Raw genomic sequence first — 25,221 nt, 5'->3', positions numbered from 1 at the left:
CTATGCCAAGCTATAACAGACATGCTGTCTTTGTGTCTTTGCGCACCTTTTGACACAAAAAACCCCCCTTACCATGGTAGAATACAAGCATCTGTCTCAGCATCTTTCCTTCTGACCCATTTGGTTGTAACAGTGGAGGTTAGATTCTGGATTCTGACAGATTGTCAGAAACACAGAGATGCAGCTGGTTCCACCAGGACATTCAATACCAGGGCTGCAGGCCAGAGCTGACAAGCACTGATTGAGGCACCCACCAGGGGAAGACAATTAGTCTTGTGAGGCATTGCCCCTTTTTTAGGACTGCCTCTCAAATTCAGTCTTTTGCAGTGAACAAGCAAAGAAAGCAGACATACATCAGCTGGTTCCTTAGGAGGTTTCCCTCAGAATATGAAGGTTTCAACAGCCTGGGCATGATGACAAACCTGTGCTGAAATTGCCATCAACCTACTTAGTCTCTTGATACTCAGTATGAAATCCTAAAATAAAAGAAAAAGCATCTCTCCAGAGAAGGCTCCCTTAAGTGACCCACCTACAGTGAACTTATTTCTGGGCTAAAGTACACACCATAATGAACTTATTACTGTGGTTGCACTCCTGCCTTTATCTAGAGTAACAAGTCCGAAATTTTATGTCCTCTGCCTTATGTGTTAAAAGCTAATGGAGGTTCTTACTTCAGTTAAGTGGTAAGAACTTTGCCTGTGGAACAGAAAGATCTAATTCTGTTCTTGTTTAGCAGTTACACAATCCTGGATAAACTTCCAAACCTTTGCAGAGGTTACACAGTTTGACCCAGAACCTGTGACTAGATGAGCATACTTTGTAGCTTCAAGAAAAGCTAGTATCTGGAATGAGATACTGTAATTGCTATTTAAAAGGGGAACAAGTACAGTCTCTAACTTGCTTAATTGTTGTTTTCAATTCTGAATAAACATTCAGTTTTTGTTAAACTAAAAAGAGCCCACATAAATATTCAAAGAACAAAAATTATCCAGGACATAATAATGTTTAAATCGAACCAGAAGTTAGAACTCTTAAGAATACCTGTGGTGCAATATTGAGCAGAAAGTCAGTCTTTTCAGCTATTTCATGGCTGATAAGCAAAGTCAGCTTAATTGTTAGCACTGATAGGGCATAGAGTCCAATCAATATTGCAGGTGAATACAATTTAGAGCAAAATAATGAAGGTAAGATTTTCTGGTGCATAGAAGAGTTTTTTTCTACAAGTAAAAATGAATGTCATCATTATTTTAAATGTGCAATGTCCTACAATGGATTAATGAGATAATTGGATAATTGGAAGCAATAATATTGCAGGTTTAAAGCGCTTCCAGTTTTTCTCAGTAGTGTGGTATCCTTGCTGCTTTCTGATGGAGTCATTTAAAGAGGTGATTAGTTCTACATTCATTCTTTTTGTTTCCTTCTTTGCTTCTGTTAGGTTCAGATGGAGTTTCGGAAAAGCTGGGAGCGCTGGAGATTGGAACACTTGTATGTCCAGAGAGACAGCAGTATGAAACCTCTGAAATGTCCGGCCAACAGCATCAGCAGTGGGGGCACAGTAGGCAGCAGTGTCTATGCTGCCACTTGTCAGGCCACATTCAGCTGAGATTTCTGCAGGTGAATCAGACTGAGAACAATGAACTGTGTAATGTACCTGAAAACCCTTAAATACCCAAGCAAGAGGCTTAAGTTTGCCATCTCCAGCAAGAAACTTAAGCATGTGCTGCTCATCGCCTGCAGGCTGCTGGACAAAGGTTTCTAGGGAAAGCAATCTGCTAATGTAATGAACGCATCAGAGGAAAAATTGGTCATGTCTAAAGTAAGTTGAAAGAGTTTTTTCCTCTTTGCACACAAGGCCTCCGGGAGTCCAAAACTTAAGCCTTGCATTGATCCAGTCTGAAACCACAGGGTCAATGGCTTATTACTGTTGAGTGGGTGAGCTGAGTGATCCACTGATTAAATTACAAGGATGTAGAATATGATTATTTGAAAAAAATACATTTAGACTTTTCTGGGGATAGGGTAAGGTGCCATTGCCATTTTTAGAAAAAAATAATTTAGTGGGACCCAACTTGCGTTTCAGGGAAGAATCAGTTTTATAGCAGAGGTTTCCCAAAGTTAAAGTTGAAAATATGCTAATCTGTTTTCTGGGTAGGTGAGGAACAGTATCCTGAAGGTAGGATGTAGATACAGCAGGTAGTGTAGTGAGCACTTCTGAATGCCATCTTCAAGCTTCACTTAAAGTATAAAAACCCAAACAAAACAAAAATGCAGTATCTGTTAGGTATCTCCTCTGCTAGGAATAGGTGCACATTGTCTTTGTTGACATGGATGGAAATGTGCACAGCCCTTCCATTGTCAGTGCTAGGCTGCCTACCTGGTGGCACACAGGCGTTCACAGGGATGGGGTGATGGCTCTTGTTTCAAGAGAACCTTTCCTGTCTGAGCTTTACTCTGCTCCTTGTGGGTGCAACCACACAGAAGTCAGCTTGCAGCCACTGCTGGTCTCAGCAGACCTCTCCTCGTTGCGAAGATTCGCTAGCTGGCAGTGTGTGCTCGCTTTTGTTTCTCCTCCGGCCTTGGTTCTTCTCTCCTGTGACACAAGGTACCCTCGCGCGGGAGGGGGACATGGCCGTTGTGCAGGGCGCGGTTTCAGGACCAAGGACAGCTCCCGCCCCCCTCCCGGGGTGGGCTGCCATTCTCTAGCGCCTGCCAGCTTCCCATCAGCGGCATTCCAAAAAAAAAAAAAACCAAACAAAACCAACAACTCCAAACAAAAAATCCTGAACTCCATGACCTTTTTTTCTGTCTGTTAAAAACAACACGGGCTCATGCAGTGACTGCATGTGCACAGTGTAGTGTGTTCCCTCCCTGACACTGACAAGAGTTGCTGGGGACAAGCAAAGTACCTTTAGAAGCCGGATGGTAAAAGGTTGCATCACTCAGTAGCAAGCTTTGCACAGCTTTACTCTTACTTGGGCTCCCTTTACAACAAAGAGGTGAAGTGCCAAAGACGAGCTCTGAGAATCTCCCTGCTCACAGATTTCGTGTAATAAAGAAGTAACTTCCACGGCAAAGCAGTTACAACGACTCAACAGAAATAACCCTCCCTATTTTCAAGTCCCTTTGCACTTGCATTCACAGCCTCTATTACCAAGAAAGTGGGCTGGATATTCTGGGATGTAACTCAGCACCTTTCCAGCCTGAAGCTAGATTGCTTTGCATGGGATTATTTAATCATTATATTAGAATCCTAATTGCCAACAGCATGGATTAGTTTTGCAATCATAGGGTTAGAATTGAATTAAAGAGGATGTGTTACCACCTTCTGCTCTAATGCTAGTAATTGAACTCCAGGGAGAAAGACATGTTTGCAGAAATCCACCACAGTTCTCAGGCTGGCTTATGTGTCTTCAGCATGCTGGCTTCTCTGCAGGCTGCTTCCAGGCCTTCCCTCTCTTAAGACCGGTTGCAAAGCTGATTTTGGAACAAAGCACTTCAGGTTCTTCTGTATATTTAATAACTAGCTTCTGTGTTGTGTGACCATCAATACAATACTTGTCTACTTTATGCAGGCATTAATTGCTGACCTGCAAGTTAATTAATTAGCTTCCTGTGTGTACAGAGTATGCTTGATGTTTCTATCTAACACCTATCCTGAAGTGCTAAGAATAGGAAAAAAGTACTAAAGATTGTCACTGGCAGGTGAAAGAGCAGCATGGTGACAGATGCAATTTACTGCTGTGGCTTAATGCACACTGGTGGGAATAATTTCACTCATTAATATTCAAGAGTGGATGCTAGTCTTGCTTAGTTGTGTGCAAACATGGGAAAAAAGTTTCTGCTGCTTGCACAGCTGTTGGCAAGATGATAGTTTTGCTATGACAACAGGAAGTTACAGAAGTGTTCTAGCTCACTGCAGTGCTGGACAAAGTGTGTGTAACACACTTAAATGAAAGAGGACAGACATGGGAATAGAGAGCATTTCCATGTGTGGTCATAAACCTGTACTTGCTGTCACAAGCAAGATTCAACAGCTTGACGTGCTTTCGAGTTACTAAGCTGTTCTTGTCCCTCCTGCTCATTTGTGACTGAGGGCTTTGGGCCCACAGGAATAACTCCAGTTAACTTATCTTGGTGACTTCTGCTTTGTTAGAACACAAGGGAAAAGTAAGGTAACAAAGTGAGGTCTTAGCCAAGCAAAAGGCTGCAGAGGAAATTCCCCCCCCCCCCCCCCCAATTAAGCTCTCATTAGTTCAAACCTTTTTAAATCCCCTCTCAAAACAACTCAGTGGAAGTAATTAACACCAAGCAGAATTACAGTATATGTGTATTTAGAGACTGAGCAAAGCCTCAGTGCCAATTTCTCCATCATACTTTATCTACTTCAGTAAAACCTTTTACAAGCCTTTGTTATTCATGCCATCTCTATTTCACAATGGGTATTGTACATTTATTTGAGTAGAATGAAATTTGCAAACCAACACAAAGCACTGGAAGAGATGAACTGTGTCAGTTTTTATTTCTTGTGCCTTTTGGCTTCATGCTCACTTATTGTGGTAACTTGTTTCATGAAACGTTAAATACAAGAGTCTATAAATCCACCTGGACATAATGCAGCTAGAGTGTATAGCAAGTGAAAACTTTATTTCCAGCATTGCTGCTATGAATTTTTATAATTTCATTGATCTTACCTTATATTTAATATTTATTTGCATGTATTTCCTTGTTTTAAAAAATACCCACAGAACTGAACTGTATAAGATGTCAGATTATCGACTCCCCATAAGCACTATGCTGATGTTTATTTTTATTGTTGTGAATAAAGTTTCAACTCAAAAAATTGCATTGCTTATAGGTGTTTTAAGTATCATCTAACTACTTCTTACCCTTTTACTAGAATACTTTTTAAGAATGGAAAGATTCTGTGGTTCTTTCAGGGAAACAATGCTTTGTATATGCAACTGTGTGTCCGCTACATAGAGGTGTTTGACCCTGCTGAGCCTACGTTAATCAAATACAAAATGCAGCATGTTATAGAGTCAAAAGGAATCAGTAAGAATAATGAAAACTCTGGAGGTGGTTTTACTGGAGGATGACAGAATATGTGCAAATGACAAAATTTTTTGCCTTCAAGTAGCAGAACTTGGAATTTATACAACAAGCCCAAGACAGAAACTGCCAGCGTGCTGTGGAGGGCTACTGAGAGATGCTTATCAGTGTTAACATATTACATGTGCTTTAATCTATTACTGTCTTACTAGTCCAGCTAAATTCAAAGCACCACTTTCTTTTGTTTCTACAACCAATGATCCAATTTGTGTTGAGTCAAGTCTTAATGTGTTTAACTGTTAAATTAGAAAAGACATAGTGGGACATGACTTAAAAGACCAATTAGCAACTTTTCTTCTTAACTCTGTCCTCAGAGACACAAGTTCTTGCAGCTGCTCTTCAATATGATGACTTAATGAATCATAAAATTGTTATGGCTGGAAAAGACCTTAATGATCATCAAGTCCAACTGTCTATGTAGCATCACCACCCTAGACCATGTTTTAGAACACTAAAACATGTTTTCAAATTCCACACCCATGTGTTTTTTCCATGCTTTAAGCAGAGGTGACTACCACTTTGCTGAGCAGGTCTGGCTCAATGCAATGATCAACATATTAAAAACATCAGTGGATCATAAAAATACACCTGACAGGAATAAGTATTTTTCGGCTTACAATTATGAAAACTGTAATATGAAGCAAAAAAAGGAATTATAATCTGATGTTTGTGTTAGGTGAAAGACACCACTGCAAACCAAAGCAGCAGCTTATTTTAGGTATATGGCTATTGCTTCTCGTCGTTCGGCATGAGGTTTCCAGCTGGTGCAGGGAAGAGCAGCAGCAGGCCCTTCTACTGCAGGTGTCGTCACATGCCAGCCTTTGTGTCTGTCACCTGTGGCAAAGCTCTCGGGAGCTGAAGCCCTCCAGGTGACAGACTGGCAGCTGCAGCTGTGACAGCGGCCGGAACAGCTGCCCGGTCCCAGGAAACGAGACTAGAGCGCGGGCTTTGCTACGGTTTTATTCGGGACCGGCGGGCGCCGTGGGACACGGGGCCAGCAGTAAGGCTCAGGTGCTTTTTTGCATAGGAACAAACCCCATTTCATTCCCCCAAGCCCCGGCCCTTCCTCGGGGCGGTGGCAGCGGGGCCGGCCCGGCGCGGCGGCTGTCCCGGCCCAGCTCAGCGCAGTCCCCGCCGGGCCCGGCGCTAGCTGCCCGCGGCGGGCCGGTAGTGCAGCTCCCGCTCCAGCTGCTCGGCCGTCAGAGTCCCGGCGATGGCGGCGCAGCCGGGGTTGAAGACGGAGTAGGCGCTGAGCTCGCCGGGCCGCCGCTCGGCGGGGCCGCGGGTGCCGGCGTACATCCAGTAGAGCAGGGAGAGGACGAAGTAGGGCAGCCCAAGCTCCAGCTCCGCGAACAACGCCAGCAGCACGGCCCACAGCAGCACCTTCAGCACCAGCGGGCGCGCCCACACCGGAGTGGCCGCCGCGCCGGGCCGGACCTGCGGAGGCGGCGGGGAGACGCGGCGTCAGGTTCCGGCCGGCCGCCGCACCCCTCGCCCCGCCCGCCTCGGTGCTCACCTGAGCGCCGCCGCCCGGGCCCTCCGCGGCTGCCCGCGGTCCCTCAGCGGCCTCTGGAGCCGTGGCCTTTCCCGGCGGCTCGTCTGGGCGCGGAGCGGCGGAAGCGCTGCCGCGGGCGGCGCGGAACTCGGCGAGGCGCCGCTCCACAGTGGCCGCCATGGCCGAGCCGCGCCTGCGCCAGGCCCGTGACGGCTCGGGAGAGGCGGGGCCGGGGAACGGGGAGCTGCGAAAGGGGCTGGGGTCCCGCCGTGGGGAGGTGCGGGCAGCCTGTCAGCCCCTCCTCGCCATCCGGCATGGACAGCAGAGCTGGCGCCTCTCTGTGGAGAAAAGCTGTAATTCACCAGAGACCTCTCCTGTTTTGTTTTCACACAATTATTATGTTGGAAAAGGCGTCTGAATTAGAGTCCACCTTTGACCAAACACCAAATCAAATAGATCATGGCATTAAATGCCATGTCCAGCCATTTCATCGCCTCTAGAGATGGTGACTCCACCACCTCCCTGGGCAGGCCATTCCAGCGTCTAATCAGACCCTTTGTGAAGAAATTCCTCCCCCCCATCCAACCTAAACCTCCTCTGGCGCAGCCTGAGGCTGTGCCCTCTTGCCCTGTCGCTGGTTGCCTGGGAGAAGAGGCTGACGCTTACCTGGCTACAACCTCCCGCAAGCCAGCTCTTCTCTGGGCTGAATAACCTCAGTGATTAATGCTGGCACCAAAAAGAAGAAGGGATGAAGAGAATAAAGCATGGAGCGACCAAAGCCTGGGGAGGAGGAATGAGGCGTTCACAGCCAGGCTGACCAGCGCCATTTGTGTTGGGCGTTGGAGCAGAGGTTTTGGCAGAGCGCTGGGCACCTGGGGCAGGGCAGCGAGCAGGAGGAGGAGAACACCGAACTGGGCTGGGCTGCTCATCATGTGGTGCCAGGAGCCAGGGCTCGCCCTGTGCCCCTCTCTGATGGCCCTGGAGAAAAGCCTGTGGTGGGCTCCCTCCAACACAGGCCCACGGGCCTTGCCAGCATCCATCCCACACTCTCTTCAAGTCAGCTAATAACGTTGGGAAAACCAGCTCTATCACATCATGTTCCAGCTATCGGCACTGCCAAGAAAGAAAAATTTATTTACAGAATCTGTCTCTTAGCCTCAGGGGTAAAATATCTATCACTCTCCAGCAGTAATAGTCAGCAATGAGCCATCATTTCATCCTGCAGTGCTGTTTCCAGTTACTTATAGCCGTCTCAGAAGTGACCTTTGGGGCTGAATGTCTCATGCATGTGTCAGCTCAGAAGTGAATATGAGAAGTTTAATAAAAATCAATTTGGGTGTTCTTAAGTTATCTTAATGTGGAAAAAAATGTGTTTTTCCCAGCTAAATAATTTTTCAAATGCCTATTTTATGCTTGGTTACAAAATTACTTTCTTTTAACCTTCCGACTTTGCAGAGAGTGACGCAATGAATAAAATTTTTCTCTTTATTTGTGGAAATTTGATTTTGAAATAACAGTCCAAAATGTTTTAAGATAGCCTGTGCAGGACATTATTTTATTTTATATTTTATTTTATTTTATTTTATTTTATTTTATTATTTTATTTTCTTTTTCTTCCTCTTGTTCATGGAAACAGCTCCTTAGTTCTATAGACTTCATTAGTCAAAGTAATAGTTTGATGTGAATAATATATGAAATATCTATCACCTTTGTAAGCTGCACCCAGTGATTCCTATGTTGTCAGATTTTACTCAAGATTTACTGGGTTTAGTATGTATTTGCTATTATGCATCCAAGTAGCTCTTTTATGGCTATTTTATAGGGCTGTCTCTATTGCCCATGTGTTGTTAGGATACATAGAAGAGTGCCATGAATTATGCCTTCGAAGCTCAAGAGCACTCCAGTAATGTCATCTCTAAATGAGTGTTACACTGCAGATAAATACCTAAACAAATTTGTATCCATAAAGTCTTGAATTACTTCAATGTATCCTGTTTTAAACAAACAGCTTAATCATATAGATATTTCATTTGTTTAACAAACCATATGAGCAATTTGTTCCCTACTCCAGTGCCTACAGAGGATCTTGGAAGTTCACCAAGCTTAATCTTTGGATCCTCAGCCTGTGGTTAGGAGGGCAGAGGGGACATGGAAAGGCTGAAGAACACTTCTGTGGGGCTTGAATCACTTCATGCCTTCCTCTATTTATGAGAAAAACAGATTGAATATAGTGGGTTTGTAGGCATGAGACTACGAGTCAAGTATTTCTTCTCTTGTGCCACAGTCAATGATGAATCAAAAATGTTGGGTGCTATTGAGCTCTAAAGCTGCATTATTTACGAAGGAAGTTCTGGAACTGCCCATCAACTTCTAGGAGGCAGCATTAAGATCACTTAAAGAACTTTTTGTTTTGTTTTGGTTTTGTTTTTTGTTTTTTTTTTTCTTGTTTCATACTAAATCATAATATAAAGCAGTTCACATGCGTATTTCTCTCTGCCAAGAAGAGAAACTTTTTTCTTTATAAATTTCCATTTCAGCAGTTTTGAAACCTTTTCCTCTATCCCAGCAATCAACTTTTTGCTATATTTTAATATTTATGACAGAGAAGAATCATTGTATTCTGTTCTCAGCCAAGTATCATGAACTTAAGGAGCTAAGGTTCCAAGCCATTAGGAACCTTTTCTGTGGCACTCTATCAGCAAATGAACTGAAGGAGGTGAAAGAATTGACAGAAAAAGAAAGCTGGCAAAGCCAAGTCCAAAGTGCAGTTGACTTTATACTTTTGGGGTGGTGACTGTAGAGTTTTCCTAATTAATTTTCAAATATGTTCACTTTCATGCCCCTTAAGAAAAGAAGTGAAAACTAATTAGATTAGTTATTTTTACGTGACAGACAGCATTAGAACTATTTGTGGCAAAATACCAACCCAGCTGAGTTAACCTAAGCATTGATAGCAACATTCCCATCCTGTGGCACACTTTGCCTGTGCCACATCAATCTTGGTGTCAGCCACCTCCTTGCTCAATAGTACAGGCTCGGGGCCCTGCCCAGTTGTTTGCAGTATTGTTGCTTGCTTCCTACAGTTGCAGATACCTGTTTGTGTATGCCAGCTTCTTCAGATATCAACAGTAATCAAGTCACATTAATTCTCTTGATGGATTAATCTAATTCATTGTCAGGAGCTCTCTCCTTCATGAGATAAGTGTTCACGCTCACACTGACTTGCTAAGTGCCATAAATGCAGACAGAAGGGCAACACATTATTAATATACCGACCTAGCTTAATTAGTTCAATGGAGCTGAGGGAGCATTAGATCTACTTGTTGAGGTCGTGCAGAACATGTATAAAATAGATTGAAGTGCACAGATTCATATTTCTCTAATTTTATAGAGAGCTTTCTGCATATCCATTTACTAATCAGTTCTAAACCACAGAGAAGAAGTGCTTCCTTTGTAAAAAATGGTCATTAATTTTCCTTCCTAAAATAGCAGCATCAGAGTACTTTGCTATTAGACATAAAGATATTTTTCTGTCTTTTTATTGAACTCGTTTAGCTTCTCAATTGCATATTTTCATGTCTGTCTGATTTTGAAACGTGCATTTGTATATTCAGCAGTGCCTGCTAAATGCTGAAGTGCTCTATATTCAAACATATTTAAAATTGGACAGAGTTATTAATATTTCTGTCACAACTCTGAAATGTTCCTCATCATTTCACAAGAAACTTCCATTTGAGGGAAAATAGAGAAAAAAAATCCCTCGCTAGTTCAATGTCAGCAGTAAATGTCAGATGTTTAATGAAAACATTGTAACAGAAAAGGGAGATGAGCTGTTTACTACTTTTGGAAGATAACACCCAATGAGCACTCTAGGTGGGATTTTTTTGCCCTGTTCAGAACTTTGATCTGATTTCAAAGTTTGGAAACTGCTTTAAAACTTCAAAAATTCAGAATACTGTCTTTTGATTTTTATCATATAGCTAGGGTGGGGAAAAAAGGCATTTGACACTTGATATTCCTCATAACCTAAATGAAAAGAAACCTGTTTTTTTCTCTCCTGTCGGCCAACATAATGCTGGGTTTAATCAGTCTCCTCTTCTCAAACCTTTTTTTTGAGAAAAAAAATGTAACTTAATTATCGAAGAACTTTTGTGAAGTTCAAAATACAGCTCTTTGGGCTTGGTGTGAATATTTTTTATGCTAGTTTTGTATAGCATTTAAACATAACAGCACTTAAATGTACCTAAATGCTGTAAAAGCATTTCCCCAGACTGAAAATATAAAGTCAAAAGAAAGTCAGGCAAGATCTTGAAATTAATTGTAGATGTGATTTCTGGTTCCACATCTATTATTTAAATTCACTTCAGTTTAATATACAGAAAATTCAAGATGCTAGACGGTGAATAAAGTGTGAGAAGACAGAAATGGGCTACATTACCCCCTTACAAGCATACATAAATAAATCTTCAGAGCCTTTCATTTAAAGTGCACTGTAAAATTCAATGCTCACCTTGGCTGTCAGATTTACACACACACATGTACCAAAAAAACAAGAGGCAGAAGAAAACAGCCAGGTTTCATTTTTAGAGGAGAAGAAGGCCCAAAAAGGTGTTGCAGAACCATTTACTCATGCCTTCAAGAGTCTGCATGGATGCTTAAAAAAAACCCCAAAAAGGAAACCAAAAGAACTTTGTTATAGTAAAAAACATTGAAAGGCATGCCATGCCATAAAGTGCAGGGACTTGCACCAAAGCTTGTCCAATTGTTCCTCATTAAAATCGCAGGATTTCGTATCCCTTCCCGAAAGGAATGGGGGAAGGGAAATGAAATCGCAAGATTTCGTTTCCCTTCCCAAAAGGAATGAGGGAAGGGAAATGAAAACCTGCGATTTTAATAGGGAACAATTGAACAAGCTTTGCTGCAAGTCCCTGCACTTGATGGCATACGAAGCCTTTAGATGGCTTTGACTTTGGCCGAGATTTTTTTTTTTAATCATTTTTTAGGTATCCATGCCATGTCCTTCATATCTTCCCCTCCAAGTTGTGTCTGCCTCCTTGATTTTTCCCCTGCTTTTGCAACAGCTGTCAGGTTAATTTTGGCCTCTTTTGGTCCTTTGCACTGCAGCTCCTTTCCGCCCACACCACTTTCTTTCAGTCATTACATCTCGCCATTTTCTGGTTTTTTGGTGGCTTTTTTCAATTGCATTTCTTTCGATCATATTTTCTTTCCGGAGTGTTTGTGAGCCTTTCTTTTCAGGGTCGCAAGATTTCGTTTCCCGTCCCGAAAGGAAATTTCATTTCCTTTCGGGACGGGAAACGAAATCTTGCGATTTCAATGGGAACCAAGGGGACAAGCTTTGGTGCAAGTCCCTCGCCTTGATGGTATGCCATGCCTTTTGATGGCTTTGACTTTGGTCGAGATTTTTTTTCATTTTTTTTCATTTATTTAAGTATCCACGCCATGTCCATCATATTTTCCCCTCCAGGTTGTGTTTGCCTCCTTGATTTTTCTCCTGCTTTTGCAACAGCTGTCAGGTTAGTTTTGGCCTGTTTTGGTCCTTTGCACTACACCTCCTTTCCACCCAGACCACTTTCTTGCAGTCATTACATCTCCCCATTTTCTGTTTTTTTGGTGGCTTTTTCAATTGCATTTCTTTCAATCATATCTTCTTTCCGGAGTGTTTGTGAGCCTTTCTTTTCAGGGTGGCAAGATTTCGTTTCCCATCCCGAAAGGAAATTTCATTTCCTTTCGGGACGGGAAACGAAATCTTACGATTTCAATGGCAACCAAGGGGGCAAGCTTTGGTGCAAGTCCCTTGCCGTGATGGTATGCCATGCCTTTTGATGGCTTTGACTTTGGCCGAGATTTTTTTTCATTTTTTTTCATTTATTTAAGTATCCACGCCATGTCCATCATATCTTCCCCTCCAAGTTGTGTCTGCCTCCTTGATTTTTCCCCTGCTTTTGCAACAGCTGTCAGGTTAGTTCTGGCCGCTTTCGGTCCTTTGCACTGTACATCATTTCCACCCAGACCACTTTCTCGTAGTCACTCAATTTCCCATTTTTTTTTTTCTCCTTTAATTTCCCATTCTATTGGTGGTATCTCCATTTCAGAGTGCTCCTTAGTCCTTCTTATTTGTTTTGGCCTTCAGCGGGGATCAATTTTTGCAAGCCTAGGGGTATGTGGTGCAAGTCCCTGCCCTTGATGGTGTGCCATGCCTTTTGATGGCTTTGACTGTGGCCGAGAATTTTTTTTTTTTTTTCATTTTTTTAAGTATCCACGCCATGTTCTTCATATCTTCCCCTCCAAGTTGTGTCTGCCTCCTTGATTTTTCCCCTGCTTTTGCAACAGCTGTCAGGTTAGTTCTGGCCCCTTTCGGTCCTTTGCACTGTACATCATTTCCACCCAGACCACTTTCTCGTAGTCACTCAATTTCCCACTTTCTTTTTTTTTTCTCCTTCAATTTCATTTCCTATGATGGTATCTCCATTTCCGAGTGCTCCTTAGTCCTTCTTATTTGTTTTGGCCTTCAGCGGGGATCAATTTTTGCAAGCCTAGGGGTATGTGGTGCAAGTCCCTTGCCGTGATGGTATGCCATGCCTTTTGATGGCTTTGACTTTGGCTGAGATTTTTTTTTTTTTCATTTTTTTAATTATCCACGCCATGTCCTTCATATCTTCCCCTCCAAGTTGTGTCTGCCTCCTTGATTTATCCCCTGCTTTTGCAACAGCTGTCAGGTTAGTTTTGGCCTAATTTGGTCCTTTGCACTGCACCTCCTTTCTGCCCAGACCACTTTCTTTCAGTCATTACATCTCGCCATTTTCTGGATTTTTGGTGGCTTTTTTCAATTGCATTTCTTTCGATCATATCTCTTTCCGGAGTGTTTGTGAGCCTTTCTTTTCAGGGTCGCAAGATTTCGTTTCCCGTCCCGAAAGGAAATGAATTTCCTTTCGGGACGGGAAACGAAATCTTGCGATTTTAATGGGAATCATGAGGGCAAGATTTGGTGGAAGTCCCTGCCCTTCATAGTATGCCATGCCTTTTGATGGCTTTGACTTTGGCCGAGATTTTTTTTTTTTTCATTTTTTTAAGTATCCACACCATGTCCTTCATATCTTCCCCTCCAAGTTGTGTCTGCCTCCTTGATTTTCCCCCTGCTTTTGCAACAGCTGTCAGGTTAGTTCTGGCCGCTTTCGGTCCTTTGCACTGTACATCATTTCCACCCAGAACACTTTCTCGTAGTCACTCAATTTCCCACTTTTTTTTTTTTCTCCTTCAATTTCATTTCCTATGATGGTATCTCCATTTCCGAGTGCTCCTTAGTCCTTCTTATTTGTTTTGGCCTTCAGCGGGGATCAATTTTTGCAAGCCTAGAAGTATGTGGTGCAAGTCCCTTGCCCTGATGGTATGCCATGCCTTTTGATGGCTTTGACTGTGGTCGAGATTTTTTTTTTTTTTTCATTTTATTTAATTATCCACGCCATGTCCTTCATATCTTCCCCTCCAAGTTGTGTCTGCCTCCTTGATTTTTCCCCTGCTTTTGCAACAGCTGTCAGGTTAGTTTTGGCCCATTTGGTCCTTTGCACTGCACCTCCTTTCCACCCAAACCACTTTCTTTCTGTCATTACATCTCCCCATTTTCTGGTTTTTTTGGTGGCTTTTTCAATTGCATTTCTTTCGATCATATCTTCTTTCCGGATTTTTTGTGAGCCTTCCTTTCAGGGTCGCAAGATTTCGTTTCCCATCCCAAAAGGAAATTTCATTTCGGGACAGGAAATGAAATCTTACGATTTCAATGGCAACCAAGGGGGCAAGCTTTGGTACAAGTCCCTGCCCTTGATGGTATGCTATGCCTTTTGATGGCTTTGACTTTGGCCGAGATTTGTTTTTTTTTTTTTCATTTTTTTAAGTATCCACGCCATGTCCATCATATTTCCCCTCCAAGTTGTGTCTGCCTCCTTGATTTTTCCCCTGCTTTTGCAACAGCTGTCCGGTTAGTTCTGGCCCCTTTCGGTCCTTTGCACTGTACATCATTTCCACCCAGACCACTTTCTCGTAGTCACTCAATTTCCCACTTTTTTTTTTTTTCTCCTTCAATTTCATTTCCTATGATGGTATCTCCATTTCCGAGTGCTCCTTAGTGCATCCTATTTGTTTTGGCTTCAGTGGGGATCAATTTTTGCAAGCCTAGGGGTATGTGGTGCAAGTCCCTTGCCTTGATGGTATGCCATGCCTTTTGATGGCTTTGACTGTGGTCGAGATTTTTTTTTTTTTTTTCATATTTTTAAATATCCACGCCATGTCCTTCATATCTTCCCCTCCAAGTTGTGTCTGCCTCCTTGATTTTTCCCCTGCTTTTGCAACAGCTGTCAGGTTTGTTCTGGCCCGTTTTGGTCCATTGCACTGCACCTCATTTCCGCCCAGACCACTTTCTTTCAGTCATTACATCTCCCCATTTTCTGGTTTTTTCAGGATTGTTTTCAATTGCATTTCTTTCGATCATATTTTCTTTCCGGAGTGTTTGTGAGCCTTTCTTTTCAGGGTCGCAAGATTTCGTTTCCCGTCCCGAAAGGAAATTTCATTTCGGGACGGGAAACGAAATCTTGCGATTTCAATGGGAACCAAGGGGGCAAGCTTTGGTGCAAGTCCCTGCCCTTGATGGTATGCCATGCCTTTTGATGGCTTTGACTTTGGCCGAGATTTGTTTTTTTTTTTTCATTTTTTTAAGTATCCATGCCATGTCCTTCATATCTTCCCCTCCAAGTTGTGTCTGCCTCCTTGATTTTTCCCCTGCTTTTGCAACAGCTGTCAGGTTAGTTCTGGCCCCTTTTGGTCCTTTGTACTGTACATCATTTCCACCCAGACCACTTTCTCGTAGTCACTCAATTTCCCACTTTTTTTTTTTTTTCTCCTTCAATTTCATTTCCTATGATGGTATCTCCATTTCCGAGTGCTCCTTAGTCCTTCTTATTTGTTTTGGCCTTTAGCGAGGATCAATTTTTGCAAGCCTAGGGGTATGTGGTGCAAGTCCCTTGCCTTGATGGTATGCCATGCCTTTTGATGGCTTTGACTTTGGCCGAGATTTTTTTTTTTTTTTTCATTTTTTTAAGTATCCATGCCATGTCCTTCATATCTTCCCCTCCATGTTGTGTCTGCCTCCTTGATTTTTCCCCTGCTTTTGCAACAGCTGTCAGGTTAGTTCTGGCCCCTTTTGGTCCTTTGCACTGCGCCTCATTTCCACCCAGACCACTTTCTTGGAGTCACCAAATTTCTCCATTTTCTTTTTTTTTTTTTTCCCAATTTCATTTCCTTTGATGGTATCTGCATTCCAGAGTGTTCGCAAGTCCTTCTCTTCTTTTTTGGCCTTTAGCGGGGATCAATTTTGGCAAGCCTTGGTGTATGTCCTCAGTGTCCCTGCCCTCGATGGCATGCCATGCCTTTTGATGGCTTTCACTTTCGCCCAGATTTTTTTCTTTTTTTTTTTTTCTTTTTTAACTATCGATGCCATGTACTTCATATCTTCCCCTCCAAGTTGTGTCTGCCTCCTTGATTTTTCCCCTGCTTTTGCAACAGCTGTGAGCTCAGTTTCGGCCTCTTTTGGTCCTTTGCACTGCACCTCATTTCCACCCAGACCACTTTCTTGTAGTCACCAAATTTCCCAGTTTTCCTGGTTTTTGAGGGTATTTTGCAATTGCATTTCTTTCGATCCTATCTCCTTTCCAGAGTGTTTGTAAGACTTTCTTTTCAGTGTTGCAAGTTTCCGTTTCCCTTCCCGAACGGAAATGAAATTTCCGTTCGGGAAGGGAAACGGAATCTTGCAGTTTTACTGGGGAACAATTGGTCAAGCTTTGGTGCAAGTCCCTGCACTTCATGGCATGCCATGCCTTCTGATGGCTTTGACTTTGGTCAAGATATTTTTCTTTTTTTGTCTTTTTAAACGACCAATGCCATGTCCTTCATATCTTCCCCTCCAAGCTGTGTCTGCCTCCTTGATTTTTCCCCTGCTTTTGCAACAGCTGTCAGGTTAGTTTTGGCCCCTTTTGGTCCTTTGCACTGCACCTCCTTTCCGCCCAGACCACTTTCTTTCTGTCATTACATCTCCCCATTTTCTTGTTTTTTCAGGATTGTTTTCAATTGCATTTCTTTCGATCATATTTTCTTTCTGGAGTGTTTGTGAGCCTTTCTTTTCAAGGTAGCAAGATTTCGTTTCCCGTCCCGAAAGGAAATTTCATTTCGGGACAGGAAATGAAATCTTACAATTTCAATGGCAACAAATGGGGCAAGCTTTGGTGCAAGTCCCTTGCCTTGATGGCATGCCATGCCTTTTGATGGCGTTGACTTTGGCTGAGATTTTTTTTTTTTTTCATTTTTTTAAGTATCCATGCCATGTCCTTCATATCTTCCCCTCCAAGTTGTGTCTGCCTCCTTGATTTTCCCCCTGATTTTGCAACAGCTGTCAGGTTAGTTCTGACCCCTTTCCGTCCTTTGCACTGTACATCATTTCCACCCAGACCACTTTCTCGTAGTCACTCAATTTCCCACTTTTTTTTTTATTTCTCCTTCAATTTTATTTCCGTTGATGGTATCTGCATTTCCGAGTGCTCCTTAGTCCTTCTTATTTGTTTTGGCTTTCAGCAGGGATCAATTCTTGCAAGCCTAGGGGTATGTGATGCAAGTCCCTTGCCATGATGGTATTCCATGCCTTTTGATGGCTTTGACTGTGGTCGAGTTTTTTTTTTTTTTTCATTTTTTTATGTATCCACGCCATGTCCTTCATATCTTCCCCTCCAAGTTGTGTCTGCCTCCTTGATTTTTCCCCTGCTTTTGCAACAGCTGTCATGTTAGTTCTGACCTCTTTCGGTCCTTTGCACTGTACATCATTTCCACCCAGACCACTTTCTCCTAGTCACTCAATTTCCCACTTTTTTTTTTATTCCTCCTTCAATTTTATTTCCTTTGATGGTATCTGCATTTCTGAGTGCTCCTTAGTCCTTCTTATTTGTTTTGGAATTCAGCAGGGATCAATTTTTGCAAGCCTAGGGGTATGTGGTGCAAGTCCCTTGCCGTGCTGGTATTCCATGCCTTTTGATGGCTTTGACTTTGGCTGAGATTTGGTTTTTTTTTCATTTTTTTAAATATCCACGCCATGTCCTTCATATCTTCCCCTCCAAGTTGTGTCTGCCTCCTTGATTTTTCCCCTGCTTTTGCAACAGCTGTCAGATTAGTTCTGGCCCCTTTTGGTCCTTTGCACTGCGCCTCATTTCCACCCAGACCACTTTCTTGCCGTCATTACATCACCATTTTCTGGTTATTCTGGTGGCTTTTTCAATTGCATTTCTTTCGATCATATCTTCTTTCCGGAGTGTATGTGAGCCTTTCTTTTCAGGGTCGCAAGATTTCGTTTCCCGTCCCGAAAGGAAATGAAATTTCCTTTCGGGACGGGAAACGAAATCTTGCGATTTCAATGGGAATCAATGGGGCAAGATTTGGTGCAAGTCCCTTGCCTTGATGGTATGCCATGCCTTTTGATGGCTTTGACTTTGGTCGAGATTTTTTTTTTTTTTCATTTTTTAAGTATCCACAAGATGTCCTTCATATCTTCCCCTACAAGTTGTGTCAGCCTCCTTGATTTTTCCCCTGCTTTTGCAACAGCTGTCAGGTTAGTTCTGGCCCCTTTCGGTCCTTTGCACTGTACATCATTTCCACCCAGACCACTTTCTCATAGTCACTCAATTTCCCACTTTTTTTTTTTTTTCTCCTTCAATTTCATTTCCTATGATGGTATCTCCATTTCAGAGTGCTCCTTAGTCCTTCTTATTTGTTTTGGCCTTCAGCGGGGATCAATTTTCGCAAGCCTAGGGGTATGTGGTGCAATTCCCTTGCCTTGATGGTGTGCCATGCCTTTTGATGGCTTTGACTGTGATCGAGATTTTTTTTTTTTTTCATTTTTTTAAGTATCCACGCCATGTCCTTCATATCTTCCCCTCCAAGTTGTGTCTGCCTCCTTGATTTTTCCCCTGCTTTTGCAACAGCTGTCAGGTTAGTTTTGGCCTCTTTGGGTCCTTTGCACTGCACCTCCTTTCTGCTCAGACCACTTTCTTTCTGTCATTACATCTCCCCATTTTCTGGTTTTTTCAGGGTTTTTTTCAATTGCATTTCTTTCGATCATATCTTCTTTCCGGAGTGTTTGTGAGCCTTTCTTTTCAGGGTCGCAAGATTTCGTTTCCCGTCCCGAAAGGAAATGAATTTCGGGACGGGAAATGAAATCTTGCGATTTCAATGGAAACCAAGGTGCCAAGCATTGGTGCAAGTCCCTGCCCTTGATGGTATGCCATGCCTTTTGATGGCTTTGACTTTGGCCGAGATTTTTTTTTTTTTTCATTTTTTTAAGTATCCACGCCATGTCCTTCATATCTTCCCCTCCAAGTTGTGTCTGCCTCCTTGATTTTCCCCCTGCTTTTGCAACAGCTGTCAGATTAGTTCTGGCCCCTTTCGGTCCTTTGCACTGTACATCATTTCCACCCAGAACACTTTCTCGTAGTCACTCAATTTCCCACTTTTTTTTTTTTTTCTCCTTCAATTTCATTTCCTATGATGGTATCTCCATTTCCGAGTGCTCCTTAGTCCTTCTTATTTGTTTTGGCCTTCAGCGGGGATCAATTTTCGCAAGCCTAGAAGTATGTGGTGCAAGTCCCTTGCCGTGATGGTATGCCATGCCTTTTGATGGCTTTGACTGTGGTCGAGATTTTTTTTTTTTTTTTTCATTTTTTTAAATATCCATGCCATGTCCTTCATAGCTTCCCCTCCAAGTTGTGTCTGCCTCCTTGATTTTTCCCCTGCTTTTGCAACAGCTGTCAGGTTAGTTTTGGCCTCTTTTGGTCCTTTGCACTGCAGCTCCTTTCCGCCCAGACCACTTTCTTGCAGTCATTACATCTCCCCATTTTCTGGTTTTTTGGTGGCTTTTTTCAATTGCATTTCTTTCGATCATATCTCTTTCCGGAGTGTTTGTGAGCCTTTCTTTCAGGGTAGCAAGATTTCGTTTCCCGTCCCGAAAAGAAATGAAATTTCCTTTTGGGACGGGAAACGAAATCTTGCGATTTCAATGGGAATCATGGGGGCAAGATTTGGGGGAAGTCCCTGCCCTTGATAGTAGGCCATGCCTTTTGATGGCTTTGACTTTGGCCGAGATTTTTTTTTTTTTTTCATTTTTTTAAGTATCCACGTCATGTTCTTCATATCTTCCCCTCCAAGTTGTGTCTGCCTCCTTGATTTTCCCCCTGCTTTTGCAACAGCTGTCAGGTTAGTTCTGGCCCCTTTCGGTCCTTTGCACTGTACATCATTTCCACCCAGAACACTTTCTCGTAGTCACTCAATTTCCCACTTTTTTTTTTTTTCTCCTTCAATTTCATTTCCTATGATGGTATCTCCATTTCTGAGTGCTCCTTAGTCCTTCCTATTTGTTTTGGCCTTCAGCGGGGATCAATTTTCGCAAGCCTAGAAGTATGTGGTGCAAGACCCTTGCCGTGATGGTATGCCATGCCTTTTGATGGCTTTGCCTTTGGCTGAGATTTTTTTTTTTTTTCATTTTTTTAATTATCCACGCCATGTCCTTCATATCTTCCCCTCCAAGTTGTGTCTGCCTCCTTGATTTTCCCCCTGCTTTTGCAACAGCTGTCAGGTTAGTTTTGTCCTCTTTTGATCCTTTGCACTGCACCTCCTTTCTCCCCAGACCACTTTCTTTCAGTCATTACATGTCGCCATTTTCTGTTTTTTTGGTGGCTTTTTTCAATTGCATTTCTTTTGACAATATCTTCTTTCCGGAGTGTTTGTGAGTCTTTCTTTTCAGGGTCGCAAGATTTCGTTTCCCGTCCCGAAAGGAAATGAAATTTCCTTTCGGGACGGGAAACGAAGTCATGCGATTTCAATGGGAATCAATGGGGCAAGATTTGGTGCAAGTCCCTTGCCTTGATGGTATGCCATGCCTTTTGATGGCTTTGACTGTGGTCGAGATTTTTTTTTTTTTTTCATTTTTTTAAGTATCCACGCCATGTCCTTCATATCTTCCCCTCCAAGTTGTGTCTGCCTCCTTGATTTTTCCCCTGCTTTTGCAACAGCTGTCAGGTTAGTTCTGGCCCCTTTTGGTCCTTTGCACTGCGCCTCATTTCCACCCAGACCACTTTCTTGGAGTCACCAAATTTCTCCATTTTCTTTTTTTTTTTTTTCCCAATTTCATTTCCTTTGATGGTATCTGCATTCCAGAGTGTTCGCAAGTCCTTCTCTTCTTTTTTGGCCTTTAGCGGGGATCAATTTTGGCAAGCCTTGGTGTATGTCCTCAGTGTCCCTGCCCTCGATGGCATGCCATGCCTTTTGATGGCTTTCACTTTCGCCCAGATTTTTTTCTTTTTTTTTTTTTCTTTTTTAACTATCGATGCCATGTCCTTCATATCTTCCCCTCCAAGTTGTGTCTGCCTCCTTGATTTTTCCCCTGCTTTTGCAACAGCTGTCCGGTTAGTTCTGGCCCCTTTCGGTCCTTTGCACTGTACATCATTTCCACCCAGACCACTTTCTCGTAGTCACTCAATTTCCCCCTTTTTTTTTTTTTCTCCTTCAATTTCATTTCCTATGATGGTATCTCCATTTCCGAGTGCTCCTTAGTGCATCCTATTTGTTTTGGCTTCAGTGGGGATCAATTTTTGCAAGCCTAGGGGTATGTGGTGCAAGTCCCTTGCCTTGATGGTATGCCATGCCTTTTGATGGCTTTGACTGTGGTCGAGATTTTTTTTTTTTTTTTCATATTTTTAAATATCCACGCCATGTCCTTCATATCTTCCCCTCCAAGTTGTGTCTGCCTCCTTGATTTTTCCCCTGCTTTTGCAACAGCTGTCAGGTTAGTTCTGGCCCCTTTCGGTCCTTTGCACTGTACATCATTTCCACCCAGACCACTTTCTCGTAGTCACTCAATTTCCCACTTTTTTTTTTTTTCTCCTTCAATTTCCCATTCCATTGGTGGAATCTGCATTTCAGAGTGCACCTTAGTCCATCCTATTTGTTTTGGCTTCAGTGGGGATCAGTTTTTGCAAGCGTAGGGGCATGTGGTGCAAGTCCCGTGCCTTGATGGTATGCCATGCCTTTTGATGGCTTTGACTTTAGCCGAGATTTTTTTTTTTTTTCATTTTTTTAAGTATCCACACCATGTCCTTCATATCTTCCCCTCCAAGTTGTGTCTGCCTCCTTGATTTTTCCCCTGCTTTTGCAACAGCTGTCAGGTTAGTTTTGGCCTCTTTTGGTCCTTTGCACTGCACCTCCTTTCTGCCCAGACCACTTTCTTTCAGTCATTACATCTCCCCATTTTCTGGTTTTTTGGTGGCTTTTTTCACTTGCATTTCTTTCGATCATATCTCTTTCCGGAGTGTTTGTGAGCCTTTCTTTTCAGGGTCGCAAGATTTCGTTTCCCATCCCGAAAGGAAATGAATTTCCTTTCGGGACGGGAAACGAAATCTTGCGATTTCAATGGGAATCAATGGGCCAAGATTTGGTGCAAGTCCCTGCCCTTGATAGTATGCCATGCCTTTTGATGGCTTTGACTTTGGCCGAGATTTTTTTTTTTTTTTTTCATTTTTTTAAGTATCCATGCCATGTCCTTCATATCTTCCCCTCCATGTTGTGTCTGCCTCCTTGATTTTTCCCCTGCTTTTGCAACAGCTGTCAGGTTAGTTCTGGCCCCTTTTGGTCCTTTGCACTGCGCCTCATTTCCACCCAGACCACTTTCTTGGAGTCACCAAATTTCTCCATTTTCTTTTTTTTTTTTTTCCCAATTTCATTTCCTTTGATGGTATCTGCATTCCAGAGTGTTCGCAAGTCCTTCTCTTCTTTTTTGGCCTTTAGCGGGGATCAATTTTGGCAAGCCTTGGTGTATGTCCTCAGTGTCCCTGCCCTCGATGGCATGCCATGCCTTTTGATGGCTTTCACTTTCGCCCAGATTTTTTTCTTTTTTTTTTTTTCTTTTTTAACTATCGATGCCATGTACTTCATATCTTCCCCTCCAAGTTGTGTCTGCCTCCTTGATTTTTCCCCTGCTTTTGCAACAGCTGTGAGCTCAGTTTCGGCCTCTTTTGGTCCTTTGCACTGCACCGCATTTCCACCCAGACCACTTTCTTGTAGTCACCAAATTTCCCAGTTTTCCTGGTTTTTGAGGGTATTTTGCAATTGCATTTCTTTCGATCCTATCTCCTTTCCAGAGTGTTTGTAAGACTTTCTTTTCAGTGTTGCAAGTTTCCGTTTCCCTTCCCGAACGGAAATGAAATTTCCGTTCGGGAAGGGAAACGGAATCTTGCAGTTTTACTGGGGAACAATTGGTCAAGCTTTGGTGCAAGTCCCTGCACTTCATGGCATGCCATGCCTTCTGATGGCTTTGACTTTGGTCAAGATATTTTTCTTTTTTTGTCTTTTTAAACGACCAATGCCATGTCCTTCATATCTTCCCCTCCAAGCTGTGTCTGCCTCCTTGATTTTTCCCCTGCTTTTGCAACAGCTGTCAGGTTAGTTTTGGCCCCTTTTGGTCCTTTGCACTGCACCTCCTTTCCGCCCAGACCACTTTCTTTCTGTCATTACATCTCCCCATTTTCTTGTTTTTTCAGGATTGTTTTCAATTGCATTTCTTTCGATCATATTTTCTTTCTGGAGTGTTTGTGAGCCTTTCTTTTCAAGGTAGCAAGATTTCGTTTCCCGTCCCGAAAGGAAATTTCATTTCGGGACAGGAAATGAAATCTTACAATTTCAATGGCAACAAATGGGGCAAGCTTTGGTGCAAGTCCCTTGCCTTGATGGCATGCCATGCCTTTTGATGGCGTTGACTTTGGCTGAGATTTTTTTTTTTTTTTCATTTTTTTAAGTATCCATGCCATGTCCTTCATATCTTCCCCTCCAAGTTGTGTCTGCCTCCTTGATTTTCCCCCTGATTTTGCAACAGCTGTCAGGTTAGTTCTGACCCCTTTCCGTCCTTTGCACTGTACATCATTTCCACCCAGACCACTTTCTCGTAGTCACTCAATTTCCCACTTTTTTTTTTATTTCTCCTTCAATTTTATTTCCGTTGATGGTATCTGCATTTCCGAGTGCTCCTTAGTCCTTCTTATTTGTTTTGGCTTTCAGCAGGGATCAATTTTTGCAAGCCTAGGGGTATGTGATGCAAGTCCCTTGCCATGATGGTATTCCATGCCTTTTGATGGCTTTGACTGTGGTCGAGTTTTTTTTTTTTTTTCATTTTTTTATGTATCCACGCCATGTCCTTCATATCTTCCCCTCCAAGTTGTGTCTGCCTCCTTGATTTTTCCCCTGCTTTTGCAACAGCTGTCATGTTAGTTCTGACCTCTTTCGGTCCTTTGCACTGTACATCATTTCCACCCAGACCACTTTCTCCTAGTCACTCAATTTCCCACTTTTTTTTTTATTCCTCCTTCAATTTTATTTCCTTTGATGGTATCTGCATTTCTGAGTGCTCCTTAGTCCTTCTTATTTGTTTTGGAATTCAGCAGGGATCAATTTTTGCAAGCCTAGGGGTATGTGGTGCAAGTCCCTTGCCGTGCTGGTATTCCATGCCTTTTGATGGCTTTGACTTTGGCTGAGATTTGGTTTTTTTTTCATTTTTTTAAATATCCACGCCATGTCCTTCATATCTTCCCCTCCAAGTTGTGTCTGCCTCCTTGATTTTTCCCCTGCTTTTGCAACAGCTGTCAGGTTAGTTCTGGCCCCTTTTGGTCCTTTGCACTGCACCTCCTTTCCACCCAGACCACTTTCTTGCCGTCATTACATCACCATTTTCTGGTTATTCTGGTGGCTTTTTCAATTGCATTTCTTTCGATCATATCTTCTTTCCGGAGTGTTTGTGAGCCTTTCTTTTCAGGGTCGCAAGATTTCGTTTCCCGTCCCGAAAGGAAATGAAATTTCCTTTCGGGACGGGAAACGAAATCTTGCGATTTCAATGGGAATCAATGGGGCAAGATTTGGTGCAAGTCCCTGCCCTTGATGGTATGCCATGCCTTTTGATGGCTTTGACTTTGGTCGAGATTTTTTTTTTTTTTTCATTTTTTAAGTATCCACAAGATGTCCTTCATATCTTCCCCTACAAGTTGTGTCAGCCTCCTTGATTTTTCCCCTGCTTTTGCAACAGCTGTCAGGTTAGTTCTGGCCCCTTTCGGTCCTTTGCACTGTACATCATTTCCACCCAGACCACTTTCTCATAGTCACTCAATTTCCCACTTTTTTTTTTTTTTCTCCTTCAATTTCATTTCCTATGATGGTATCTCCATTTCAGAGTGCTCCTTAGTCCTTCTTATTTGTTTTGGCCTTCAGCGGGGATCAATTTTCGCAAGCCTAGGGGTATGTGGTGCAATTCCCTTGCCTTGATGGTGTGCCATGCCTTTTGATGGCTTTGAATGTGATCGAGATTTTTTTTTTTTTCATTTTTTTAAGTATCCACGCCATGTCCTTCATATCTTCCCCTCCAAGTTGTGTCTGCCTCCTTGATTTTTCCCCTGCTTTTGCAACAGCTGTCAGGTTAGTTTTGGCCTCTTTGGGTCCTTTGCACTGCACCTCCTTTCTGCTCAGACCACTTTCTT

At 42.8% G+C, this 25,221-nt stretch overlaps 2 protein-coding genes across 2 annotated transcripts in view; one reads left to right on the top strand and one right to left on the bottom strand.

The window, feature by feature from the left end:
* Positions 1-5,091, top strand: part of GLP1R (glucagon like peptide 1 receptor) — an 83,713-nt gene extending 78,622 nt beyond the window's left edge. The window contains exon 13 of the mRNA XM_059841379.1: positions 1,436-5,091. Coding sequence (XP_059697362.1) covers positions 1,436-1,603 — 168 coding nt within the window. The 3' untranslated portion in view covers positions 1,604-5,091. The remainder of the gene's footprint in view (positions 1-1,435) is intronic.
* A 962-nt stretch (positions 5,092-6,053) lies between these two features.
* Positions 6,054-6,830, bottom strand: SAYSD1 (SAYSVFN motif domain containing 1). Its single transcript, XM_059841380.1, has 2 exons — positions 6,626-6,830; positions 6,054-6,546 (listed from the first exon to the last, which is right to left on the bottom strand). Exons 1-2 carry the CDS (start codon positions 6,782-6,784, stop codon positions 6,256-6,258), a joined length of 450 nt encoding a protein of 149 aa, XP_059697363.1. The 5' UTR covers positions 6,785-6,830; the 3' UTR covers positions 6,054-6,255.
* Between the last annotated feature and the right edge of the window lie 18,391 nt (positions 6,831-25,221).

This window comes from Haemorhous mexicanus, chromosome 3 (assembly GCF_027477595.1).
Source record: "Haemorhous mexicanus isolate bHaeMex1 chromosome 3, bHaeMex1.pri, whole genome shotgun sequence".
Lineage (NCBI taxonomy): Eukaryota > Metazoa > Chordata > Aves > Passeriformes > Fringillidae > Haemorhous > Haemorhous mexicanus.
Note: the sequence above shows the minus strand (reverse complement) of the source record. Positions and strands in the feature narration are given on the sequence as shown.

Coding starts and splice junctions, on each gene's coding strand:
- SAYSD1 (XM_059841380.1), bottom strand. CDS start 6,784: ATGGCGGCCACTGTGGAGCGGCGCCTCGCCGAGTTCCGCGCCGCCCGC. Junction 6,547..6,625: donor GCCCGGGCGGCGGCGCTCAG/GTGAGCACCGAG, acceptor CCGCCTCCGCAG/GTCCGGCCCGGCGCGGCGGC.